The sequence below is a fragment of the Cuculus canorus genome, chromosome 1 (assembly GCF_017976375.1).
Source record: "Cuculus canorus isolate bCucCan1 chromosome 1, bCucCan1.pri, whole genome shotgun sequence".
Lineage (NCBI taxonomy): Eukaryota > Metazoa > Chordata > Aves > Cuculiformes > Cuculidae > Cuculus > Cuculus canorus.
Genome location: NC_071401.1, coordinates 200278292 through 200295124, shown reverse-complemented (window position 1 = coordinate 200295124; position 16833 = coordinate 200278292). Strand labels below are relative to the sequence as shown.

Genomic DNA, 16833 nt, shown 5'->3' with positions numbered 1-16833 from the left:
TGTCAGACTGCTTTCAGCTCAGCTCTCAGCTCTACTCGAGACATTGCAGTGAGGACTATCTGCCTGAGAGGAAAGAAGTGGGTTGTGCAAGGCTAAACCAGTACATGATTTTCATGTAAATGTATATGTAATGTCCCTCTTGTTGGGGAGAATTATTGCCATTAAGACGTGATATTCTGCTTTTTTTTGAAGAGCTACTGTTGCACTTAATGAACATTCCAGTTGTACTGATGTTTCAGAATGGCACAAGCTTTTTCATTTTGGAAAAAACTGCATTTTTTATTACTGTACAAAAACTGCAGCATTGCAAGGATCTGTAGCAGTATAAATAAATGGCATCTTACAGTTATGTAAGACAAATACTCTTTATTTTGTTTAAACTGAATATACAATTATCTCTGTTCCCTAGGCAACCATTTGAAACTACAACTTATTTTTCACATTAACAAAACCACAGACTGAAAAAGACCAACTCTTAATTATGAAGAGCTAATTACAGAAATAAATAAAATAATTTATACACAAGTCTTTAGTTTCTATAGCTTTTTCTCTCCATCCCTAGCTAACAGGCTGTTGCTCAGCCTAGTATCTGTTTCAACCCTTGCATGTAGGAATTGCTTGGCTCTTCCTTTGCCTCGAGGCCCTATGCCTAAATTCTCCCACAACAATTTCTCCAAGACTTTGCCACCTCTACCTCACCACCCAACTACTAACTTGCCGCACAAATCACCTCTGGAGAGGTGGCTGGTAGTGTCATGTAAACAGCGAGAGAGGCAAATGTTCCAGCCTACTCACAACAATCTTCAAAGCAGTTACAAGCTTGCCGGGGGAGGCTGGTGGGTCCCAGTAGCTTCCCTTTCTCATAGCCCTTCCCTTTTTATTCAGCTTGCTGTAGTGATGAAAGAAAGAAAAAATAAAAAATAACATTAAAAAAATTCCACAAGTGATCTTTCTGAGCTCTATCCGTTGCCAGCAACGGACTCCTCGGGAACAAGCAGATCAGGCAAGTCCCATAAGCATCTGTGTCTTCTTCCTATGCCGTAGACAAACTAACAGGCAGATGAGATGGGAATACAGACCATTTCTTCATGACGCTGCCCATGCTCCCTGAAGTCTTTGATGGAATACATTTCTTCCTGAAATGTAACAGTCTCTTACTCCATGTATTACAAGAGTCAGTAAGTGCAGAAATCCTCACCCATTCTTCATGAAACATGTGCAAACTAATTCTTGCTGCGGCACTAAGAGGCTACAGTCCACAATCCTTGACTTCTGTCCAGTTTCTCACATGTGCAATTCGGCACACCGGTAATAAGTCAGATCAGAATCGACCATGTGGATCCCAGCAGTGAGCACTGCAACAGATTCTTTAAGACACAGCAACACCCTGGCTGAGATGCAGTACATCAGGCTTCGGTTGGCTGCTCTCTAACCCTTTACAAATGAGGTAAATAGCCTGAGCAGAGAAAGTGCACGGTAGTCATTGCAAACTGGAAGTTTCTCGTTAAAGACACAGACTGACTACTGTCTTTGGAAGTGCGGCACAGGGCTGTAACTAACTTCACAATGCAAACATGGTCAATAGAAAATGAACACGGTTACTGCCTCTCAGTGACAACTCACTAAATCCTCAACATCTTTTGAATCTTCTGAGTCAGGACTGCCAAGTGATGAGCCAATAATGTGTGAGCCATCTCCGTGATGCTGTAGAATGGGATCTGTCAAGAGACACAATACATTAGAATTATTATTCACTGTGCCCTTATAACAAGACATAAACCACACTCTTAGGAGACACAAAATGCGGACTGGAATTTTAACCAATGTTGCTCAAACTAGTCAGTTCTTAATTTCTCATTTCAATGTAAGCTTGATGGATGCACCTGGTGACTACCATTTGGATTCATCAGGTATTACTGTATCAGGCCTAGTACTGATCCTCTGATGGCTCTGCCTCTGGAAAGGAGTTCTTGTTAGATGCAGCAGTAGGACAATGTATCTGTGTGGCTTCCAATTCTTAGATGCCTCTTGGCTGTGAGAAGCATTGCACAAGACAGCAAGCCCTTCCAGGTGAGTGCTGTGCAAACACTCCCCACTTTCTCGCCATGAAAGGCATCAAGTGCATTTCTGATGCCTCTGTTCTTCTCTCAAATAAGAAACAACTTTCATTCAAACACCGTGCAAGAAGAAATGCGCACTAAAGAAAAAGTTACTCATTAGCCTAGGTGTACAAATTCAAGGCTCAAGGGTGATGGAAACAGCTCAGCAAGTGAAGCAGCTGCTGTTCCAATGCTTTTCACACAAGGTTAAGCACAATTTTCTTCTACTGGTATACGTGGGGTAACCAGCTTGCTTAAAGTTTCATAATAATGACGTGGAAAATTATTTAAGAGAAAGCTAAGATCTATAAAGCGCTGTTTACAGAACTCAAAATTACCATACTGCTTTAATGAATCCTAGCTGCAGCATCAGCTAGATGAATGGACTGACATACCTGTTAGAGTTGTCAGAGGCAAGACTGATTCGCTGTCTATATCATCTGTTGCCTGGATAAAACCATGAGAAGAAGGAACAATAAGCACAGTCTCATCATCTATTGTAGGCTGATCAACTTGTTCTTCTATTGTTGGAGAGCCCAGTTCCTGCACAACACAAAACAGGACATCAGACTGTATTCATGGTAGCATAAACAGAAAACCTGCTTTGGTCAGCCATAATAAGCAACAGACTCCCTGGATTAATTTTATCTCATTATATTCAACTGTCAGCATCTGAGCTAGTTTACTTCAGCACTTATAGGGCATATTTCATCCTAGTACAGGCATCTAAAAGTAAAATGAGAAGAATTCTACCCTGTGAGCAGTATGGAGGTGGGGGAGAGGAAAAGGGAAGCCCCAAGGTAGTGATAATATGCTCTCTTGTGTGCCAAACATTTTGTCTCTAAAGAGGAACAATTAAGCTTTCACACTGCTCGCTATCTATGTGTTCTGAGATATGAAGCAATACCTGTACAGTACTCATCAGCTCCACAAAGGCAATAGCTTTACTTGAACTCGACACTTAAGTTTCACAACTCCTGCTTCTGTGTCAAGTTTTAACTACTGGGCACAAAACTCAAAGGACCCATTTTAATTGCTGTGCCTTTGCTTGCCCTGTAACTTGCTGACTGTAGGGTGGTTCCAGACTTTCCAAGCTGATCCTTACTGTATCAAAAAGTTGGCAACATACTGATTCCTCCCAGATACAAACTGTCAATACCCCCATCTTCTTTCAGTTCCATGATAGCTGCTGCTGCTGCCTCTGCAGCCTTTCGCAGTGCTAGCACCGAAAAGGCTGTAAGGCTTACTCTGTGTCACAGCACACTCCGGTGGACTCCTGGTTCAGCCAACGCAGTGGAAAAGACATCCTAGATAGTACTGCCAGAATAAGCAGAGATATGTGGATTTGGGTTTTTTTTTTGTGTGTAACATGTCTAATGTTCGTCCATGCTTCAGGAATCACTGATGCAGAATGCCTGCAAATACTGCTGGCAGAATGGAAGGTACCTGGATTTACCCTTGTTTTCAGAGGGAGCTGGAACTGTTTGGGAGAGGCTACACCACTCTCTCTTCACAAAAATCCTCAAGCACCTCCATGAAGTTTTGTAGAAAAACATGTTTCCCTACATAGTTCCACAATATTTTTGTAAAGACAACTGCCTGAAAACCTCTTCCCTGGTGCTACTGAAGAGGAGCTGACTACCTGTGCCGCAGTTCAGTGAGGCTTGGCCTGAATGTGTACCCATTCATGCGAGGCACAGAATGCCTGACCTGCAACGGCAGCCTTCTGCAGAGAGCACAGCTGAATCCACCCACAATAACCAGCGTGCTGCAAGGCTTGAAACTAGGAAAAGGAGGAGCGAAAAACTAAAGAAGCCATTGTAGCAAATGGGTGCCTTTCCCAGCCAGAAATAATAAAACCCCGCAGCATGGCATTCTGCTTCCCACTACTCACACCTGCAGTGACAATACCAGCAAATGCATAAACATAACAGTGACTTAAGAAAGCAAACTTGAGGTATCTCTTTCTAGAGTAACTTTGCGCAGACAGTCGTTCACTATTTCCTAGAATTTAAATAGACATCAAACTTGAATCTGAATAGACTAGAGTAAGGCAAATTAGAATTACAAACTCGTTTGCTTTTCCATTTAGAAAAAAAGTTTAGTATCTCTTTATATCCTGCTATCCATAAGCGATTTCTACAAAGCTTAATTAATCACAGAATCATTAAGGTTGGAAAAGATCTCTAAGCTCATCTAGTCCAACCATCACACACAACCATCATGCCTTCTAAACCATGTCCTAAAGTGCCATGTTTACGTGTTTTTTGAACACCTCCAGGGATGCTGATTCAACCACTTCCCTGTGTGGCCCATTCCAATGCTTGACCACTCTTTCAGTCAGGAAATTTTGTCTAATACCCACTCTAAGCCTCCTCTGGTACAACTTGAGGCCATCTCCTCTCATCCTATCACTTGCGAGAAGAGATCAGCACCCACCTCACTACAACCTCCTTTCAGCTCCAGAAATATAAAGTCAAATATAAGCCTTTCTTCCAGATTAAATCCTATCGCTTATATAGCCATAACATGTTAATAACAAAGCTCAAGGATAGAGGATATGAACAAAATGCTCTTAGAACTATGATGCACATGAAAGCACTGACATAATCATGCAAATATCTTAACATAAAGGGTAAAAGTTGCAATGAAATCATTCTCCCTGCAGCAGTGGGGAAAACACGAAGCATTATGTACTCCCTTACCTCTGTAACATAGGCGCTGGGTAAATCAGAGTGAGAATCTTCCTGTTTCAGGCTGGCATCTGAAATCTCCTCCCCAGTCCTTACCATAACTCCATCCATCAGTTCACTACTATTCCTGCTGTTGAATTTGGAGGCATCATCTTCATTGTAGGCTGATGGCTCTTCGTCACTCAGCTTGGACTGATGGATATCATCCGGGAAAGTATTTGTTTCTAGGGTATCATGAGGATCTGTCAGGTCAGCTGACTGAATGTCCGAATCAACACTGAGTTCTGCCTGAGTGACGGAGGAGGAGATATCTTCAGCAGCAACGGTGCGGATTATGACACTTGGCGTGTGGCACTGTACTGTGACATTGTCACTTGTATTTAACAAGTGCTCTGGCTGAAAGCAGTATTTGCAAAAAGAGACACAACCAAAAGACATTAGAGACTTTCCTTCGAGTATCTTCAAATCCTTTCAGCAAAAGGATTCCAAGAAGTCATTACTAAGCGTAATTTATAGTTTTACAGATATAATATGAAAGCCCAGATCATCTGTTGGCCTTTCGTGGCCTTAAATGCTGAATTTGTAAACTCAGTCTGGTGTCGATTGTTCTATAATTCACAAATAAAGTAAATACATAATATGAGACAGAAGCAACTGTTCAGGTGAGGATTGCTGTAGACTTTTTCCTGAGTTTTACATCACTTTTGTTATGGAGTATTCAATCTGCTTACCTGTCCCTCCCACCAATAAAAGCAATAGTGTCACTACTACACAAGTTTCGTGAACGTGAGAGCACCATCAGAAAACCAGTGTTTTGGTGGGAGACGCCACTAGATGGAGACATCATGTTCAGCCACAGCGAGAACTAAGTTGCTTACTAAGCTGTTTTCAACCCACTTGAAGTCGGTTTTTAAAGAAAGCATAGAAAACTAAATTCTCACTCTCAGTATTTTAAGCAAAGTAACATTGTTATGACTTGAGAACTGCTTTATAAATGTAACACACACATATAGGGGCCTGCATTATGTTCCTTCCCCTCCCCCCTGCCCAAACTCCAGCCCTTTCACTGCTCAAAATACACACCGATAAGGCATGAACTATGATCTGTTCTGGGGAGGCTGGAGCAGCAGCAGCCGTTAGGGTCATGGTAGGACTAGTCGTCAGTGTTAAGGGAAGGCCTTGGCTTGAGCTGGTCTGTAGTAAGTATGTACCTGGTGTTCCAGTTGGTTGGAGGTGGAAAGACTACAAAAGACAACGCAAATTTAATACCCATATACATTGCTTTCCTGGACCACATGGTGTCCCCAGAGCATGCTTATTTACATTAACTAGCCTAACTAATTCCCTTGGAAAACACACACACACATTCAAACTTTGCTGCGCTGCACTCAAGAAAGAGAAAGAAACTCATCTATAGCTACCAAGACAAATACTATGTCTAAGAGTCAAGCAGGACTGTACTATGCTGCACAACAGCAGATAAGAAAGAATAAATTCAACTTAGTCTTAAAAAATGAAACAGAAACTGTGCTTTAAATTACAGTACAATGGACCTGAGAGAATCTTTACTTGCTGGTAGCTTCCTTTGGCTCCATTATGTAGGATTTCAACAAAAAACCCCAAGCACTGAGGTATTAAACTTCATAGCACTAAGGTATGGAGACAGATTTAAAGCATTTAACTGTAATTCACATTTTACTCCACAACCCTACTGAATGAGACCTTTGGAAATATATTTTGCTTTGAACTTCTAAGTTTTAGATCTCTTAACTTCCTCTTTCCACTTAAAAACTGTTCTTCTGGGAAATGCACGGTTCTGTGGTCTAAGAAGTAGCTGTGCTGACAAGAAAAAACACAGTATCAAAGCCAGTTCTCCGATACTTACTGGAAGAATCTCAAAGGTCTGTAGCGTTCCACTGTTTAGTGTTATTGTCTCAGAGTCAACAGTAGCAGCAGGGGAATCAGTTGAGGCTGCAAAAGGAAGAAAAAAAAGAAAAAGAAAGTATGTAAACCAAAATGTTTCAGCCCTGTAGAGAGCATAACATGCTACAATTACTACATAGCAGGGTACTGTTAATTCCACTAGTAAGAAAAAGAAAACTGGCTGCAATCCTAATGACAAGGGTCTCTAATTGGTATCCAAGATACAATACTATTTAAAGAGGGCATTCTACAATCCAAAAAGGCAAAAGAAGGACACTGTGGTTTTAAACTACTGGGATAAAAGCAGAAATAAAGTTATCTGATGTGACCTAATTACTTTCAGTAATAAGACTTTTAAGAGGTTCTGGTGTCACAATATCCTCTGCATCATAACTTGCTTTAAAGTGGTGTCAGGTTTAATATTGCTATGTTTCCCACAGATGCCCTTTTTAAAAATTATTTTTATCCTTTTCTGCCCTCCACAGTGTGTCCACTACTGATGAAACATCAGATGCTCCCCAAGATATTCGCCTACTCTGTGTTATGATTGCAGTGTGTAAAAGTCATAAGTATTCTTACAAGTCTGTAATTATTTACGCAATTATCTCCATTAATTCCTAAATTAACTAAGATAAGCGCTAAAAAAGTATGTGATTTTGCAGAAAAACATTTACGTATCAGACATTTCAAGATTACCATGTCTAAACAGCTCATACCCAAAGTTTTATCAGGTATCAAAAAACCTATCCAGAACTGTAATGATGATTTTTACTTCTTGTTATAAACTCACAAGTTCCAGAAAGCTGGAGGCAAATTGATACTTTGCCTGGGATTATCCAGGAATTCCATAAATACTGAAAAGGCAAAAGACTGACATGGCAACAGCAGTGCTCCAAGCCCTGAGAAGTTGGCCATCTCACACTCTGGTTTTAACGCAGGTTAATTTTGGTCTCTTAAGAAGATACAAACTCTGATTTTTGAAACTTTTACTGTTGTAGTGGCACACTCAAGGTTTCCTGCTGCAAATTTCCTGGCATCCAGGAGAACACAGTTGTAAAGTGCTGCCTGTTACCCAGGCAGTTAAGTTCATAAAGCTTACAAGAAATTACCCATTTGAAACCTCGAGCCTTCCATCAAATAGTAGCAGTGGAGATTACAGACTGCCTATGGAGTGGCTGGATTGGAGTTACTTAATAATATTGGTTACAAACCCAAACAATAAGCACTACAATCAAAGTAGACCTGGTAGTGACTGTTTGATAATGAGCAAAGTTCATCCTTAAGAGTATGGGAAGCACCAACTTAAAACATACAGGTGTTAAAGAAAATCATCAGGTGAATACCAGTGTGACTCAGCAACTAATGATTTCCAGAGTATCTCTGCCTAGAAATAAAACAGACTCACAGAATGGTTTGGGTTGGAAGTGACCTTAAAGATCATCCAGTTACAAACCCCCAACTACGGACACGGACGCCTCTCACTAGAACTGACTGCTCAAGGGCCGATTTCAATCTACCCTCATTGCAGGACCAGAAAAAGCATTATGTATCTTCCTTCTCAAGTGTCTTTCATCAGAACTTAGGCACAGCAGCGTATATATTATACAAAAGGAGACATTGCACATAACGTTCATTACTCCACAGAAGAGCTACCAGAAGAAATTTAAGGAACATATATTCTGAATCTCCAGTAGGAAGCCTGTGTATTGAGCCCTTTTCAAAGAACACACTATATGGCAAACTCTTGTGTGCGTGCATGCAGACAGACACCTAAAACTCCTACATTTAAGTGTTCCAATTGCAGCTTTCTTAATACTGTTGGCACATTAGTATCTACAGGCTAACATATTTAGAAACAGGCATATGGAATCCAGAAACCCTTAATATGAAGTTATGACAAGACCAAAGAAGAATTAATGAAATTCTCCTCCTTCACTATCCTAACATAAGAAAGCTTTAGGTTTCATTAGAGGACAGAGAGTTGTTCATTACAGCTACTTACAGACATGCGTAATCTGGACTGGAATCTGCAAAGCTGCTACAGGGCTTGGTGTGTTGCCTGCACTCTCCTCTAGGCGAGCCACTCGAATCTGCACGTGCTGAACTCCTGAACTGGAATTACTGTTTGGTAATCCACTTCCAGATTTGTTCTCCGAAAGCTGGTGTCCTGGATTGTTTTTTTGGTTCTCATGGAGTTGTTTAAGACCCTTTATCAACACTAGGAGAAAGAATACTCATGCTAAAGCATGTTGAAGAAGCACATTTGAAATGCTGCACGTGATATTTATCTAAGATGACAAATCAACCAAAATCCTTCTGAATTTGGAACTTAAAACAGTTTATAGAGCTATATCAACTAGAAATTTACCACATCCATAAAACAAATTTACAGTCAACTACTGGAGTGAACTAGGTTTTCTCAAGGAACCTTGACAGTTTAGAATGACTGGGGGTAAAAAAAAGGCTCACATACAGACGGTGTATCCCCAAGCTACAATCAAGTGGAATCAGTAGTTGTGCAATTCTAGTATGAGAAATAAACCCTTCAATCTCACAAAACTTGAAAGCAGATTTGTTCAAGAGGCTGACAGAAGTGTCACTGGAAACAGTATGCAAGAGAGAATTAAACTAGCAGTGGCTATACTACAATTCTTCATCTGTGCATGAAATGGCCCATTGCTTCAACAAAACTGCCCACTTTTCTTCCCTATGATCCCTATGATCACTTCAGTGATCACTTCACTTCATACTCGAGGTCATAAAAGTTGAGGCCTCTGCTTTTCTAGCACTCAATACAGCAAACAGCTTATATATCTCCCACTCACGACAGCATGGCGTTTTATCTAGGGAAAGAGTTGATCCTGTTGATTCAGTGATGTATTTAGATTATGTATTATTTGATGCAACAACTGCCTGCTAGCATATGGTTTAAACCATATTAAGGGTAACGGGGCTACTTTCTGAACTGCAGTCTCGAGGCATGACTAATATATCACTACAGTGATGACCATAGTGAATATGTCCATTAAATTACACCTTTCAACACGACGTGACTAATATCTCATTTTTTTTCCCTCTCCCCAAGACAGAGAAAAGCAGCACTGAATTGAAGGCCACAGAGACTGAAATAGCCTTTGGCTGAGGTACTAGTTTCTCCAACCAATGAGACCTATGTGAGACACAATTTGGGGAGTTTTATACTCCCAATTCCTCCCTCGTTCCTCACTATGCAGCAAGCAGTAGACCTACCTTCTTTCTACAGCTAAGGTTCAGCACAATACAGATTACATTTTAATGTTTTGAAGGTAACAGATCTACCCGGAGGTGATACCGTTACACTGCAGATACCTATCATATCCTCCTACGCCTGAAGAGGTCACTGCCCTCCTTAGCAAAGATCATCTGAGATCTGCCAGCTGAGACGCTTATATACGTGTTAGCACTTTACCCAGAGCCAGGGGAGTTGGCAAAATCTGTTTACTTGCATACATCAGCTTGGCTTGTTTCGATTAAAGCACTTAAGGATTGCTTGTAGGAGCAATTCAGCCAGCAGTTCCAAGGGGCTAGTAATTTCAAGCAAAGCAGCAACGTGCTCTTTGGCCAGCAATGCTATAAGTAGACAATAAGAGGCAGCCTTATTCCTTTGAGATTTGTGAAAGGAGCTTTCAGAAGAGAAGTGTGCAAACAGTACATTACCAGGGAAGGAAACATCTTTGTGGTTTGCAATCTGTCTTTTAATGGTCCACCATTTACTCCGAAGCCACTGTGGTGAGCGGACACTACTCCATCCTTCAGCTAGTAAATCCCAATTGATGTCATTTTCATCAGAAACTTCAAGTTCCGCTATCCTGGCAGGATACAGAAAATATTTACCTGTTAGAAACTACCCTCCAGACTGGAAGGGGTGTTGCGCATCTCCGGTCTTGTCACACATAACAGCAGCAAAATGGCATGCTAGTGAATAGTCCACCAGAGCTCATGAATCGACATAGGCTTCCAAGGCTCCACGCTGCCAGAGGTCAAGCAGAATCATAAACAACAGAAGATGGACTAGACCTGTTAGATGATCCAGTCCATCTCCTTGTCATGCAGGTTTATTTTCCTTATTGACATACACATTAGGAGTTTGATCAGTTTATTGTGAAGCATTCCAAATGATGGTACTTGCATCTTTTCTGTTTGGAAAACAACTCCCCAAACACATCTCCAAGGCAGGAAATATTTCCTGAGATTCATTCTGAACTTTCACTTAATTAATTTCATGTTATGATCTTTACTTCTGTTTTCTCCTAAGTAACACTCATCAGTCCTTAGCATAGATTTCTGCCTCCTCTCAGATGCTTCTTAGCCAAAGTAGATGAAGTTAACTACAGTACTAAACAGTTCCTCATCAATCCATCCCATCAGGCTCTCCAGGTAAGAGATAATCTTCACATAATTTTGGCAGATGTTAGGCACACATTGGATTCTACCAGAATCTGTTTGAATACTATACACATCTCTGAATTGCCTCCAGCTCATCTGTACCTGGAGCATATGAAAGAGAGGTGAACAGTGAGAGGAGAAAGATTTTTGTGAAAGTTAAGAAAAGTTCTCTTCACAAAGCAAGAAACAGCACTGAATATTCTTGTTAGCTAAAAAAAATAAAACAACCCAAAACCAAACAAAAACCCAGAACCCCCAAAAAAAGGAAAAAAAAGAAAAAGGCTATCAAAATCAAGCAAAGAACCATACAGGATGAACTAAAGATCTGGGCAGACCGAAATAGATACCATTTGTAAAGAAATATTAACAATTATAACCAGATAACCAGTGCATTCTGAAATCTGGAATCAGGTTCCTCATTTAGAGTTCAAGTCAACAGTGTCAGCAAATTAGTGAATACTGTTCTGTAAATAACATTTAGATTCCCTGGGGTCTTGAGCAGCCTGGTCTGCTGGGAGGTGTCCCTGCCCATGGCAGGGGGGTTGGAATTAGATGATCTTTAAGGTCCCTTCCAACTAAAACCATTCTATGATTCTACGTCTTGGCTTTTTATTCCCACCCGAAACTACCAACCCATAAAAATCCACTGGCTAAAAAGCCTGAGTTAAAGGCATTCAAAATGGGAGGAGGACTGGAGAAAGCAAAAGATTTCCGAAGTTACTACCAGGTTGCCAGTTCAAATGTAGTCAAAGATGCTGATGTCAAATCAGTGTTTGGTGGCCTACATGAAATTAATTTGCAGTTTCGGTTTAGTTCTTTGTAGACAAGACGTCCACATCACAGAAACCACCACCACACTTGACCCTTGTTGGTCGTCTCAGCAGAGAGGCCAAGGACTGAATGGGCAGGGAGACTGAACTACCCTCCAGTTAAGGGTTAAAGCGCATTGGTGGGGCAACGTGTGGGAAGCTTGCACGGTTGCTGCCTGTGCTGTACCTTTTCTGTGGAATAAAGAAGACTTCAGTCTCCAGGGTTTTCAATCTGACACCTTTCACGAACACTAACATTCACTAAAAAAACAAAAACAAAAAATACGTTCAATAATAAATCTCTGGGAACTGTAAACACAGCAGTGATTTTTGGAGGATTCTAGAGTTTTTAGTGTCTAAGAAACCAGCAAAAGGGACCCAAATGGAATCCTGCCAGTGTCATGTATTACAAACCTTCAAAAGTAACTAAAATAACAAACCTCAAGATCAGATTTATTTCATCTTCCTTGGTCCACTCTGTGCCCCCACTTTGTTTCCAGTTGAGATAGTTGAGCCATTTAGAGCGGCATTGCTTTTCAGAGCGTGTCCCGACCCGTTCTGCTACAGCAGCCCACGACACACCTTGTGTGACAATGTCACCTGGTTCTGTGCTTGTTAACTCATGCACTACTTCTGCAAGTCTTTTTTCTTCTTTCTCTGTCCACTTTCCTGAAAGACAGAAATGCCCTCCAACTTAACAACAGCAGATGCTCTCTGTTCTGAGCCATAACACGTCAAGAGAAAATTTATCTTCAGTGCCTAAAACCTCATTCCAGATGCAAATCTTGACTTGCAAAGAAGATAGAACTGCTGTTCTTACTAACAATTTATAGTATATTTGTTCTTGATTAACAAATGCATAATTCCACTGTTTCTCTGCCACATTTTTTTCTCTTCTCTTTCTCTTGCAGATGAATGAAGCAACACACAACTTATCAAAATACTGATCAAACCTAACTGGTCTGAGCTACCTGATTTGCATTAATTGAAGTAAATTAACCATGCAATCATTTAGTATACAGTAATTACATGAAGTCTGACTAAATTTTCCTTCCATTTGAATACACACACTACAAAATAACAATACTTTACTCCTGAAGTGCATGTGTCTCTTAATTGACACCAAATATACAATGTGTTTATAAATGTTAAACACAAGGGAATGCACTTCTTAATCCACCGCAATAAAACATGCTCCAGTGGCATAAACATATGATGGATAACTGACTGCAAAAATAAACCGAATGTTCTGATCTTTAAGAAGGAAAACTGGAGAAACCTATACCAAATATGTTTTTAAAAAGTCCTCAGATTTCATACTGTGAGCTCCTCATTCTAAGTTCAGAGTTACACATCCCTAAAACCACCATTGACGAAGGCAAAGGTGACAGAGTTTCAACTGGAATATCCATTACTGACACCAGCATTTACCTCACCTGTGTTGCAGGTATCTTTCATCAATCTACATCGATCTTTTACAGATGAAGCACTTCTCCCCAGTGCAGCTCCTATTGTGGCCCAATCGTTACCATGCTTTATTCTCAGCCTAAATGAAAACATGTTCATTAGTACTATATCCAGTTAAGAGATCCCCAAAATTCACATAAGCTCCAGTAAAAACAGGACAAATACGCACTTTCACAGGTTTAAAGACAGAATGGGAGTCACCTCGATAGTACAGTATTAAAATATTTTCTGTCATCACTGCTAATTTTATTATGTGTTTCTAGAAGCCGTTTGGGCCAGCTAAAGCCAGAGGACACTCACTTATAAAATGTTTAGCTCAACCCTGGGAAGGTGCAAGAGGAGATAAAGTCTGCAGCCCTTCCTCCTTGATCTATCAGGCTCACAGTCAAAATCAAAGAGCCTTACTGACAATTTATGTAGCTCTCTAACACTTAAAGGGTGTTCCTACTCTTGAGCTGCCATTTTCTTAAGAAATAACCTTCGCTCAGGTTTCCTGAAGAAAGGGGATTTTTGTTTTTCAGAAACATAACTGCACATGTTGACTGTGCTTGTAAAATCTGAAGCATTACTAGTTTCAACAGGCTTGCTTTAGAACTTTGTCACGTATTGCTTACATCCTGAATATACATTAGAAAATATAAAATAATAATCCAAATGTAGTTTCATTTCTCTCCGGATTAATTTAGTGACTATTTTCTGATAGATTTGGAGCAAATTTACTTGTAACTTTTCAGTGATATCCTTTAACAAAACCTGTAAAAACTACTCAAGCTGCTAGATATAAACAGGGTAACGTGACTCTGTTTTTAAATAAAGAGACTTACTCTTTAAGCTTTTCAATTTCCTCAGGAGTATACCTAAACAACAGGTACATAAAAAGAAATTACTTTAAACAGAAAGCATACAGCACAAATATTTTTTCTTCACTAACTACACAGTACACATTTAGCTACAAGAGATGAAGGAATTTAAGCTATAAGAAACAATCTGACTGAAAGCTTTGAAACAGCATGAATAAATGCCATTTTCCACATAAGTGCATCTCTACGGTTATCTGGTCTAACATTCCTCTAATTTGCCAGCAAAATTCCTGATTCTCAGTGATCTTACTACTAAGAACAGAATGAGAATTTTGTGTATTAGTCTATCAAATAAACAGCTATTTTTTTCCTTCCTGTCTCGATTCACAGTCACCATAAGGCTGACTTTCCATTAAAAAAGAAAATCAGCATTGAGATGGTATTTTTAATTTTCAACTAGCTTTAAAAACTAAACTCTAACGTCCTTTTTAGCCCTTCTGGATGGTGCCATACTGACTGCTTTACAGGTGAGCAAACTAAGGGCACTGGGATGAAAATCAATCACAGTTACAGAAACTACACCTCAGCAGATCCCTGCTTGTATCAAAGTCTTCTAATCATATCAAAGTCCTCTCTGCAACTACTATTTTTTTCTTTAAGTTGCAGATACTGTCAACTTAACACTACCGTCAAGGTTCATCTACCAGAATTCAGCAGAGGTGACAGAGGATTAGGAAGACCTAGGTCTGTCTGACTAGAATCTTCTGTTTCACATAAAACATGTCAAACATGAAATACATGACCCTACTCATGCCAATAAAACCATGCAGCATTAGAGGTTTTCATACTTTCCAACATGGTTTCTGTCATCATACATGCGAAGAACTCTTCTATAGACAGCAAAGAGAGGCCGATTCAGACCCCAAGCTATTGTCCTGTAGAAATCTTTTCTTTCATCTTTTGACATTTCAAATATAATTTCAGTGGCATCTTTTATTCCACGAGCCTAGAAGAAAGCATTTAAAACAAACCACAAACAAAAAATCTTAGATAAAGTCTCCTAGAAATCAAGAAGTAGAACACTTAAGCACTGAAGCCTACCATACTATTATGCAACTTTCTACATATCTCAAACACTACAGTCCAAAAGTTAAACTCAATATTTATGAATTACCTATCTCAAAACCAAACCCTTCAACACTAGTTTGATTTTTTTAACACTGGAGGCTTTTGCTTGCATTTAAAAAATTCTGTCCAATGTATATTTTAAGATAAAAAACTGAAGTGTCATTTGTAACATTATGGACAATACACTCAGATGAAATTATCCTGGGGTTATACAGCCAGAGGTCGCCAAAAAGCGCTATAGCAACTTACTACTTAATTTTAGGCATTTTTTATCTGAAAGCAATTTTTTTCAATAAAGCTACTCCTCTTGTCCTGATGGAAGCTAAAAGCAAATGTGATACTAAAGCGCTGGAGTTCAGTGTAAAAGGAAAGCTTCAGTTTAAACAAAATTCACTATATTGCATTATAAGAAGCAGTACAAGAAAGCAGGTAAACAGAAAAATAATTAAACAAATGAGTTATCAGTAACGCAAAAAAGGTATTTAGCTAGCTTAAAAAAGTCTTCCCTAGATTTAGAAAATCTTACCTATGAATCATTTTGTGGCAGAAATTCTATTACATGTGGGAGCCGGCACACTTTCTGCAAGTAATATTCTCAGCTGTAAGTCTACCACCAGTATGACTTACAGGCGATTATCACTGTTTGTGTGTTAACTGCATGCCTATTTTCACACCAAACTCTGACAACATTATATTAAGTGGAAAAAAGCAGATACAGGCATCCTGTTTGTGTAGTAAACAAATACATATACTGCATAAAAGAAGTCTAGAAGATGCATTCAATGCTGTTTAAAAGAAAGTTATCGCTATTCCTACTGCAATTTTCTTCCTGTCTTCACTAAAGATTTAATGAGTGATACATATTCAGAGAAAAAAGACAGAGGCACTTGAGCATACTGATGTGAAAATTTAGGGTGAATTATATCCAGTATACAAATAAAAAACAGTGTTAAGTTCTCTGTATGGATACAATTATGTATTTCAAATGGGTAGCTGCCATTTATACTATGAATTAATAAGAATCACTTATTGGACATTCTGGCAAGTACTAAAGAAAGATGCTTTCTAACCGGAGCTGCATCATGACGTCAACTAGCAGACAACACACTCTTTACACGTACCTTTAAGTAACGCTCAATGTTACTCATCAAAATGTCAATTTCTTCCTTTGACCACATCCCTTGCTTCCACTTATGGCCTGAAAATGGAAATGACAAACTAATTACTGAAGTGAAAGTCAGCAAAACAACAAAACCTCACAAAAATACAACCCTCTTAATTCCAGTTAACAAAGAAGAGTAGAAATTCTAGCTACTTAAACTAAGCAGTATTAATTTTAAACAGATGTTATTTCAGAACTGATAAACAATCCTTAGTAACTGTCAAATAATGTTTTAATAATGTGAGACAGACTCCTCTTCAAAAACATCCATTTTTAAAAGCAGAACATGAATTCCTCTAGATGCTGTCAAGTCACATTTTCAGGCTT

The 16833-nt window shown here is 39.5% G+C and overlaps 1 protein-coding gene across 2 annotated transcripts in view; it reads right to left on the bottom strand.

Moving 5' to 3' along the window:
* Positions 1–10: 10 nt before the first annotated feature.
* Positions 11–16833, bottom strand: part of DMTF1 (cyclin D binding myb like transcription factor 1) — a 29114-nt gene continuing 12291 nt past the window's right edge. For both annotated transcript variants that reach the window (XM_054087805.1, XM_054087744.1), the window contains exons 6-17: positions 16466–16542; positions 15065–15222; positions 14241–14273; positions 13386–13495; positions 12390–12618; positions 10412–10563; positions 8718–8933; positions 6678–6763; positions 5876–6034; positions 4805–5188; positions 2495–2642; positions 11–1718 (exon numbers count right to left, since the gene is read on the bottom strand). In XM_054087805.1, the coding sequence (XP_053943780.1) occupies positions 1609–1718; positions 2495–2642; positions 4805–5188; positions 5876–6034; positions 6678–6763; positions 8718–8933; positions 10412–10563; positions 12390–12618; positions 13386–13495; positions 14241–14273; positions 15065–15222; positions 16466–16542 (1862 nt within the window). In that variant the 3' untranslated portion in view covers positions 11–1608. The remainder of the gene's footprint in view (positions 1719–2494; positions 2643–4804; positions 5189–5875; positions 6035–6677; positions 6764–8717; positions 8934–10411; positions 10564–12389; positions 12619–13385; positions 13496–14240; positions 14274–15064; positions 15223–16465; positions 16543–16833) is intronic.